The sequence below is a fragment of the Natator depressus genome, chromosome 7 (genome assembly GCF_965152275.1).
Source record: "Natator depressus isolate rNatDep1 chromosome 7, rNatDep2.hap1, whole genome shotgun sequence".
Taxonomy (NCBI): Eukaryota; Metazoa; Chordata; order Testudines; family Cheloniidae; genus Natator; species Natator depressus.
The window spans coordinates 31,826,500-31,836,745 of NC_134240.1; the positions used below are offsets into that span (position 1 = coordinate 31,826,500).

A 10,246-nucleotide genomic window follows, 5' to 3' on the forward strand; every position below is an offset into this window, starting at 1 on the left:
AGAGGGACTGCTGGATTCTATGCCCAGCTTTGCCACCAGTTTCCTATATGACTTTGGGCAAGTCATGTCTCTGTGCCTCAATTTCTGCAAAGTGGGGGTGCTGACCTCTCCCTCTGTGGTTGTGGGGGCTCCAGGGCTTGTTCATCTTTGGAAAGAGCTGGAGCTTACTGCCCAATGACTATTCAAAGCACAAGCCAAGGCGGCAGAAGAATCACCCACTGTCTGGAGAAGTGCTGTAGACACAAACATCTTTAGTAGTGCAGAGAGAGATTTCCCCCCCTTCACCATACAGCCCTGTGTTAAAGCAAACCATGGAGGCTGTGTGAGTGGTGTGTTTCTAGCCAGGACCTGTGGTCCTGCTTCTGAGCCCCGGGGGGGGGGGGGACATGAGGGAAAGGCCATAGCTAAGTCACCAGCACGAGAAGGCGTTGGCCCTAGATCTCTTTGGAAAGGCAGCTTGGGGTTTAGATCTCAGCTCAGCCCCATGTCCTGCTGGCAGGGAGGGGACTTAGATCCTGGCTCATGGCTGGAGATGGGTCAGATGCAGCTGGACCAGCTCTTCGGCCCGATGTAGATACTCGGCTGTCTTCTTTTTCACCGCTTCCCGGCGAGCAGGATCGGGGTCTCCTGGGCAAGGAGAGGGGAAACGCACAGATGTGCCCATGACCGTAAGCAACGAGCTGGCTCCCTGCACTGAGCTATGGTGCTAGCCCACTCCTCCCTGCAGCGAAATGTATGACACTGAGGGCTTGTCTTCAGCTGCAGAATTAATGCAAGTGCGGAGGTGGTCTGAACTCAGGCTGGCCAGCCCCGGAGGGGGTTTAGGCTAAAACTCCAGGGAGTGAATCTCGCCAGCTGCTAGCATGACAACAGTGCAGGGTGACTGCAACCTAGTGCTGCTCGAGGGCAGCTAATCCTTCAGTGCCTTCCCCCAATTCCTCCCCGTCCATGTGCCTGCAAAGGACAGACAGGTTCTCCCCCAATTCACTAGAAAAGGATGAGAGCCACTCAGCTCACTGTGGCAATAAGAACTATGGGATGCCGCCCCCCCCCCCCCCAAATCTTAGCAGCTCCCAAAAGTGGGGCAAACACATCAGCTGAGACGAGGCTAACAATCTGCATGCAATCCTAGAGTTAACTCCGCAGGAGACATTGTCTTAGCATGCTGCCAGCTGGTCCCAATGGACTGGGTGCATAATCTGGGCTGAGGACCAGGGACTTCAGGACCAAGACCCACACCTCCAATCTCGGTGAAATCTCGAGAAAGCAGCTGTGGGTTTGTTCTCTACGCTGGCCTGTTTGGCCACAACAGTCCAGACTAAACGTGGGAGGATCCACACTGCTGTTAGGTAGCCTGAGATAATTTGCAACCCTCCCATGGAAATAAAAGGCCCCCCCCCAAGAATCAGGGAAGGGCAAAGATGGTCAAAGAGCCACAGCAAAATCTGTGCTTAAGACCGAGAGGAAGGGGCAGCCCTGGCAAAGGGACATAGGATCAATCTCACACCCTGGGTAACCTTATGTTGGGTGGCTCTTCCTCCTTCCTGACAGCAGGCTGAGGGTGGCTGTCTCATTGGCAATACCCAGCTGCAGCTGGGAAGCTCTTTGTGGCAGGGACGGGCTGTTCCATGTTTGTACAGCACCTAGCACACCAGGGTCCCGCTCCAGGACTGGGGTGGCCAGGTGCAGCCTCTCTCATGGTTACTGCTCAGGAGAAGGGAGGCCCACCCTGAACTCCAGGGCCTTTCTGGTTGTCTGGCTGGAATGTGGGAACTTATGACAACTGCCTCCAACCACTTCCAGAATCTCCGGGAATGGTCAAGGTGCCAGCACCCTGCGGCTCTAGGGACAAGGAGCAAACCCCAATTTCCACTAGAAATCGGTTCACTTGGTGCTGCAGGCAGAGGCTCACTGGCGCCCTCTGCTGCTGTCTGCACATATCACAGGCAGCAGCTCACCAGGGGGCCATATACTTTGTTGCTCAGGCAGGCCAGGCTCTGTGTGTTATCCAACTTCTTAAGTGCTAACGGAGGATCGGATGGTGAGGGGTCCAGCTGGGGGTGGAGGGGCTGGCCGGGTGTGAAGGGTGGTAAGGGTCGAAGGCCCTGTCTGGGCAGGGGGCTGGACACAGCTGGGGCAAACGAGGGGCTGGCCAGCAATGGGGCGGGGCCGCTGGCTATACAGCTTTGTCTACCTACGCCATGAAGGGTGCAATGTTCCAGTAATAAGAGCGCTGGCCCAGGCCAATCCCTGGATTGACTCTCATCCCCTCATGTCCCTGTGGGTGAGCGGGTTGGCTGTTGGTTTTCCGCTGTGACGTGGGGAGGGTGGTTCCACCTCAGCTTGTGAGAGCTGCCCCAATTCCCTGCTTGGGGTGATTTAGGATCCTCCCCGCCCCCCCACAGAGAGGGGACCAAGCGCAGCCTGATGGAATCAAGGCCTGTGACTCTGCTCTGTGGGGGCGGAAATCGATGGAGGTGCGACACCGCTGATGGGAGGGAGGGTTCCAAACGCAGACACTAATGGGCAGGGGGCTAATAGCTGCCGTGACACACAGACATATCTGGGAGAGTAGGGGAGGGAGCTGGGAGTCAGAACTCCTGGGTTCAATGCCAGGCTCTGGGAGAGGAGTGGAGTCCAGTGGTTAAAGCAAGGGCAGGGGGCCAGGACTCCTGCATTTTGCTCTGGCTGTGCTGCAGACTCCATGCCATGCCTTGTGGGGGATGTCACTTTCCCCTCTATGCTAAGGAGGGTACTGGTTTATCAATGAGGTCAGACCAAATGGTTCCCCCACCCCTCCAAGTACCTTGCACCCCCTTCAGCAGGATGTCCACCCCATTGCGGTAGCCACAGAGGGCCCCTGCGTAGTCTTTGGCTGCTTCTCGCTTCAAGGCCAGCGTGATCTCCTCAGTGGCCACTGCCAGGTACCCTCCAGGGTCCAGTCCCTGTATTGCCTCCTGCTCCGCAGGCTGAGAGATCTGCAGGTCCCACAGGGCATCAGCCGCCAGCTCAATGTCCTGGCCGGGGAGCAGCTCTGATCCCATGGCCAACGTGGCCCCCTGGGAAAGGCTGGCTGAGCATTGCTCTGAAAGCACAAAGTGTGTGTGTGGGGGGGAGGCATGTTAAAAGGTAGCAGGGACCCCCTGCCTGCTTCCTTCATGAGACTGAAACCCTCCATTCCCCCCCTCCCACTATGGGGAGCACCAGGCAAGCTTCCCACCCCCACATCCTTCAAGTGGCCTGAGCCCGCCCAGCTCCCAGAGGAGAAAGCCTCCATGTCCCACTCCCCTGAGCCAGCCATCCTGGGCCTGGATCAGAGCTGGTATCCCCTAGAGATGACCCAGACCCATCTAACCCCCTCCTACCTTCCTTGATGAATGGGTCAAACAGGGCCAAGTCCTGGTCAGACAGGGGGCCGCGGAGAGGCGACCCGCTCTCCTTCTCCTCCTCCCCCACCGAGGCAAAGAGCAGGTCCAGGTCCTCCTCTGATTTAGCAGCCAGTGCAGGGTCCCCTGAGAGCCAGGCAAGAAGCACAGGAGAAAGTGTGGGTGTCTGAATTGAACCCCACCCTGAGAAGCCAGCCTGCCTACCTGCCCAGGGAGCAGCCTCACCATCAGCTGAGGGTCTGGTGCTCAAGGCCTCAGTTTCCCCATCTGTACAACCGGGAGAATCACCGTTTGTCTGTGAGCTCTTTGGGGCAGGGACAGTCTCTCGCTGGGTTTGTAGGTGCTACTGTAATACTACTACTAATGCACCCACCACAATGGGACCACAGGCTTGGCTGGGGCCTCTAGGTGCTACTGTATGATTCCTAATAAAGCACACACCATAATGGGGCCTGTGGGCACTACGATATTACGACTAATAATGTGCATGCTATAATGGGGTGCAAATCTCAGCTGGTTTCTAGATGCTACTGTAATGCTACTGTCATAAATAGAAAGGGAAGGGTAAACCCCTTTAAAATCCCTCCTGGCCAGAGGAAATCTCCTCTCACCTGTAAAGGGTTAAGAAGCTAAAGGTAACCTCGCTGGCACCTGACCAAAATGACCAATGAGGAGACAAGATACTTTCAAAAGCTGGTAGGAGGGAGAGAAACAAAGGGTGTGTGTGTCTGTCTACATTTTGTCTTTGCCGGGGATAGACCAGGAATGAAGCCTTAGAACTTTTAGTAAGTAATCTAGCTAGGTATGTGTTAGATTATGATTTCTTTAAATGGCTGAGAAAAGAATTGTGCTGAATAGAATAACTATTTCTGTCTGTGTATCTTTTTTGTAACTTAAGGTTTTTGCCTAGAGAGGTTCTCTATGTTTTGAATCTAATTACCCTGTAAGGTATTTACCATCCTGATTTTACAGGGGGGATTTCTTATTTCTAATTCTATTTTTATTAAAAGTCTTCTTGTAAGAAAACTGAATGCTTTTTCATTGTTCTCAGATCCAGGGGTTTGGGTCTGTGGTCACCTATGCAAATTGGTGAGGCTTTTTATCCAACATTTCCCAGGAAAGGGAGGGTGCAAGTGTTGGGAGGATTGTTCATTGTTCTTAAGATCCAAGGGTCTGGGTCTGTAGTCACCTAGGCAAATTGGTGAGGCTTTTTACCAAACCTTGTCCAGGAAGTAGGGTGCAAGGTTTTTGGGAAGTATTTTTGGGGGAAAGACGTCTCCAAACAGCTCTTCCCCAGTAACCAGTATTTGTTTGGTGGTGGTAGCGGCCAATCCAAGGACAAAAGGGTGGAATATTTTGTACCTTGGGGAAGTTTTGACCTAAGCTGGTAAAGATAAGCTTAGGAGGTTTTTCATGCAGGTCCCCACATCTGTACCCTAGAGTTCAGAGTGGGGGAGGAACCTTGACAGCTACTAATACACAACATAATGAGGCCCTGATCTCAGCTGGGGCCTCTGGCTGGGACCATAATACACACACTATAATAAGGCCCCAATATTGGATGGGGCCTGTACATGTTACCATAATATTACTAATAATGCACACCCATAATGGGGCCCAGATCACAGCTGGGGTCTCTAGATGCTATTCCACTACAACTGTGTACCTCATAGTGGGGTCTCAATCTTGGTCAGGGCCTCTGTGTTCTGTACTCTACCGTATTCCCCCATAATGGAACCTCTAGGTACCACCATCACATGAATAGTGCTGCTAAGTGCGTCTAGGCTGGGCCAGCTGAAGAGCCTCTGCCCGAGGCAGGATAGAGCCTGGGATCCAACAATCTTCACTGGCGAAAGTGATGCCTTTCATTATAGGCTCAGGCCCCTGAGCTGCCTCTTGTCCAGTCCCTCCCTGGTGCTGGGCTGTGACTACAGCTCTTTGTTCCCAGCTCCTGACTCGCTTGCTGTAGCAGCGGAATCCTCCCTCACTCCCCAACCTATGAACCACATGATGCATCATCCCCCGTCCCCCCCTGAATCAGCTGAATGTCATGTGCTCATGGTGCATTGTCCCCTAATCCTGCTCCCCGGCCTGCAGAGAAGAGGAGGCCTAGGATTCTGAAGCACCTGCTGCCCCAATCAGAGCCATGGATAGTCAGTGCCTTTGGACACCAAGCCCTTGGCAAGGGCAAAGTCCTTCACGGAGATCAAGGCTGCGATTTGTAAAAGGTGTTAAATGCCAAAATCCTCTGGGAGTTGGGGACCTAATTCCCAATCGCAGCCTCCCTACTAGGGAGTGGCTCTTAGCAATTGCACTTGAGACAGCTGATCACTGGGCTGGTCAGGTTCACATATACCCAGATGCAGCATGGGCCAATAGCTAGGGAACAAGGCTGGGCCTCAGGACTCCTGGGGTCTATTCCCAGCTCTGCCACCGACCTGCCGGGTGACCTTCAACAAGTCCCTTCACCTCTCTGTGCCTCCGTTTCCCACCCTTTGTCTATTTAGAGCGTGAGCTCTTCTGGGCTGGGACCATGTAACACAAGGAGCCCTGAGCTCAGCTGGAGCCTGTAGGTGCCACCGCAATACTGGTGAGAATGTGCGCATCATAATAGGGCTCTAATATGGAGGGGTCCTCCAGGACCAACCTTAATACTCCTGCTAAGGTGCACCCCATAATGGGGTCCCTTCATGCTCCCACAATATAAATAAGAGTTGCTTAAATCTCTGCTCTGAAACGCAGCTGGCAAGTTTCCCTTCCTGCTCCCCCTGCCGTAAGCACAAGGTTGGTCTGTTTGGTTAGCCAGGGTCAGGTTTAAATGGGAAAAAGGTTCCTGAACGTCACAGATCACCAACACAACATTTAATGGCACAATAATATTTTTGCCCCTCTGTTGTGCCTTTCCACTGCGGAAGTCAAGAACTTTGCCCATAGCAATTAATTAACCCTTTGCAGCCCTGCTGAGAGGCTGGTCAATATAACTATCCCCATTTTGCAGACTGAGGAAGAGCAGCACAGACAGGGGAAGCAATTTGTCCAAGGTCACACCACGAGTCTGTGGCAGGGCCTGAGACTGAACCCAGAAAACCCAGCTCTTGTCACTCGGTCAGACTCCCCTGCTCCCAGAGCTGGGGATAGAACCCGGTCGCCCTGCTGTAACCGATAGCAAGAATAACCAATAGCAAGAATCTCGTACCTGTCTCCTCTCCTTCGTCTCCCCTGTTATGCTCCTCCCCTGCTACGCCCACAGCTCCCCGGGGCACTGGGCTCTGTGGTTCCGTCTGCTCCCTTCGGTGCGGTTCTGGCTCCCCCTCAGGCTCCAGGCTCTGCAGTCCCAGTTCTGCCACAGATCTCCGAGCATCATCCCCGGCATCTGTGCCCTCCTGTGGCACTGGGATCAGAGGGGGTGGCAGGATGCGTAGGTCACAGGCCTCCAGGGGCCTCTTTACCTCCCCTCCCTGGAGGAAGGAAGCAGCATGGTAAAGGGGCAGCCAGGGACTAGAGTGCTAGTCTGGCCATGGGGGCAGGGATGGGGTATTAGCCCTGTCTGCTGCCAGTGGAGCAGCGCAATGATGCTTCCCAGGACGTTTTGACACGCACAGTGGGGAAGATGGGCACAAATGGGGGAAGTGACCTGCCCAGAACCACATAGCAGGTCAGTGGCAGAACTGGGAAGGGAACCCAAGCGCCCAGATACCAGCCCCACCCCATAACCCACATCCCTCCCAGAGCTGGGAATAGAATCCAGGAATCCTGACTCCCAGCTCCCACTGTTCTAACCTGCTAGACCAGGGGTTCTCAAACTGGGGGTCAGGACCCCTCAGGGGGTCACAAGGTTATTACATGGGGGGGGGGGGTCGTGAGCTGTCAGCCTCCACCCCAAACCCCGCTTTGCCTCCAGCATTTATAATGGTGTTAAATAAATAAAAGTGTGTTTTTAATTTATATGGGGGGGGGGTCACACTCAGAGGCTTGCTATGTGAAAGAGGTCCCCAGTACAAAAGTTTGAGAACCAGTGTACTAGACCCACTCAGTCCTGACTATCATCTTTCAGAGGAGTCTCTGCTGTACACTGGATGGGGAGAATCTCCTCAGCCCAAGCTTTTCATGGGAGGTGTAGAGCAACTGGGTGGGCCGTTGGTACTGCCATGCATGTGAGCAGCTTGATGCATCAGCAATGGACTCGGACCACTCGGTCCCTCAGCCCAGCCCTACCCCACGTACCCTGAAGAACTCCTTGAGCTGGGGGCTGTTGTTCAGCGCAGGAATGTGCACAGTGAACCTCAGCATGGCCTCAGCTGCTTTCCTGCGCTCCTCGATCACCTCGGGCTCAAAGCGGCCTGCAGGAGAGAGCTCCTATTAGCATAGGTCCTGCAGCACAACCCCCTCCCCAGACAGACCATCCACTCCACCTCTAGACCTGTGGTACATTCCAGCCTGCCCACCCCTGCCACTGTCTGGTGGGCATCTCACCTCAATTCACTTCACATGGTATGATCCACTGTGTGCCTCTGTTCTGGGAATTTGGTGTGAGCCCCCCTGCAGCATGCCCTGGCATGATCTTTCCCCTTTGGGGACACCAGCTCCAGTCTGTCCCCAAGGCAGGGGACTGGCTGGTTCAGGGTGGCAGGGAATGGGCTATGGGACCTTTTCCTGCTAAGGTGCACCAGCTCTGATCCAGTCCCAGGTCCCTAGTGAATTAGGTCATTCCCATCTGAGGCCCGTTTGGTAATCTGGTTGTGAAGTGACTTGGAGGGTAGGTCCAAGCACCCCACACCAGCAGTCTCTAGGGGTGCACTGTGGACTCAGGCTGTTGTGCCTGGGGCAATGGGAGGTGGGATGTGTGGATGGCAGGGTGGGGTCTGGGTATGTGGGAGGGGCAGTAAGGGAGCTCTGAGTCTGTGTGGGGACCTATGGGAAGTTGCAGGGTGTTGGTGGGAGGATGGGACAGAGCTGTTGGGGGAAGAGGAGGAAGGGGGCTGTGTGAAAAGAGCTGGGTGTGTGGGCAGACGTTATAGGATGTCATGGAGCACTGTGGGGAGGAAGAAGCTGTGTGGGAGGATGCGGGAGCTACATGGGGTAGAGGGCTGTGCTGTGAGGATAGGAGGAGTTGGGCATGGGAGAGGGAGCTGTGGTGGGGGGGAAAAAGGTGGAGGGATGGGGAGAGCGGAGAGCATCTGTGTGTGGGGGGGAGCTCTCTCTGCCACTGCCCCTGCTCTGCGGGCACCCAGATGAATCAGGCTCCATGGGCTGCTGAGTCCCCTGCCCCTTGGGAAGACCCTTACCGAAGACCTGGGCTTTGGGGAAAGCGGGGAACTCTTCCATGCGCCGGAAGAGGTTGCGGTGGATGTAGGACAGGTCCCCATGCAGCTTCTTGAAGTCACTGTACCGTTTCCAGACCGTGATCTGAAAGACACAAGCCCCCCAGGTGCCCCAGTTAACTAGCCACAGATGTGCTCTAACCCTGCAGCTCCCACAGTCCCAGGGACCCTTCCCTTATTCCCCAAACTGCAACCCTTCAACTCAAACCCCCAAATCCAAACCTATGGACCCAGCTCCTTCCAGGCTGAACTTTGATGTCAAACTCCTGGATTTCTGTTCCCTAAAGCCCTCCTGAATTTCACCCCCAGACCTCAGCCACTCTGCCCCTGCCCCACAACCTTTGCCATAGGACTCAAAACCCCAAGACAAAACCATCCCCAAAACCCAGCTCTACCAGACCTCAAATTTTGGGACTTTGCCCACCACTGCTGAGCAGCCGTGCATGTGGACTAACCTGGAGTGGAGACCCCCCCACCCCGAATTCTTTGCTCCCTCTCTTTGAGGACACGGATGGATGGATATGGATTCCTTCCCACCCTTTCTTGGCACCCCTCCCCTGCATGAGCAGATGGGTTTAAAAGAGTCACCTCCTTGACATCCTCCGGTTTCGTCTTCGAAACAAACTAAGGAGGAAAGAGACAAGGAGTCAGTAACTTCCGAGCCACGAGGAGGAGATGGGGAGGATTGGGGTTAATGAAGGGACCAGCAGAGCGGGGCCATCAGCCAAGGATGTGGGAAATGTGACAGCCATGGGGTGCGGTGTGGCAGGGGTCACCCCCTGGGGCATCCCCGGGACATGGGCAATGTGGGACATGCCTTTGACCTGCAATATCCACAGTGCCTGGGGCTTATGGAGGGCCTCCCACCTGGGACGCCCCTGGGGTGTGGAGAGCTGTGGCAGGGGCTGGCCACGACACCGTCCCACGTGCGGGTCTCCTGGGACCCAGGGACACAAGGCTCCCCCTGCAGGAAACTTCCCTCTTAAAGGGGCACAACCACGACACGGTTCGACACCCCAAAACGGAGACCCGACAGGGCCCACACGCAGCTCCCCACCTCTTAAAGCGGCTACGCACAGTGTCCTTCCCCCTGAAAAGTACCAGGGACAAGTCTCGCCCCACGGAGGCCAAGCGAGGTACCTCCTCTCATGGGGGTATCAGCAGCCCCTGCTGCCCAGCAGGAAGGGCCCTTCACCTTAAAGGGATCACGCGCAGCCCCCTGGGGAGGGTCCCAGGAGCTGCCCCTCACCTTGGCTGTCACTTTATATTCGGTGTAGCCCTTGGGGTGGCTCCTCGGCTCCGCGACCGTGTAATGCCGCTGGTACTCATCCTTCACCCTGCAGGCCATCACTCTCTTCCCATTGGGGCGGCGGCCCCTTTAAATACTGAGCCCGCCCTCCCCCACATCGGCAGCCAGCCGCCCAGCTGCTGTGACTGCCGCCAGGGACAGTGCGTTTGCCGAACAGCCATTACGCATGCGCAAGCGATGTAGGCACCTCCCCGCCCATACTACGCACGCGCGGCTGGACCTCCTGTCCC

General features: G+C 55.4%; 1 protein-coding gene across 1 annotated transcript; it reads right to left on the bottom strand.

Annotated features, from left to right (window-relative positions):
* Nucleotides 1-449: 449 nt before the first annotated feature.
* SNX15 (sorting nexin 15) lies at nucleotides 450-10,197 on the bottom strand. Its single transcript, XM_074957964.1, has 8 exons — nucleotides 9,957-10,197; nucleotides 9,296-9,331; nucleotides 8,672-8,792; nucleotides 7,611-7,726; nucleotides 6,583-6,844; nucleotides 3,366-3,512; nucleotides 2,807-3,085; nucleotides 450-627 (listed from the first exon to the last, which is right to left on the bottom strand). Exons 1-8 carry the CDS (start codon nucleotides 10,053-10,055, stop codon nucleotides 521-523), a joined length of 1,167 nt encoding a protein of 388 aa, XP_074814065.1. The 5' UTR covers nucleotides 10,056-10,197; the 3' UTR covers nucleotides 450-520.
* Nucleotides 10,198-10,246: the final 49 nt, after the last annotated feature.

What these genes read in the sequence shown, in the direction of transcription:
- SNX15 (XM_074957964.1), bottom strand. Translation starts at nt 10,055, where the DNA reads ATGGCCTGCAGGGTGAAGGATGAGTACCAGCGGCATTACACGGTCGCG. An exon ending in CCCCAAAGCCCAGGTCTTCG is followed by an intron (nt 7,727 to 8,671) that starts GTAAGGGTCTTC and finishes TCTCTCCTGCAG; the next exon opens with GCCGCTTTGAGCCCGAGGTG. An exon ending in TGACCCATTCATCAAGGAAG is followed by an intron (nt 3,086 to 3,365) that starts GTAGGAGGGGGT and finishes TTGTGCTTTCAG; the next exon opens with AGCAATGCTCAGCCAGCCTT.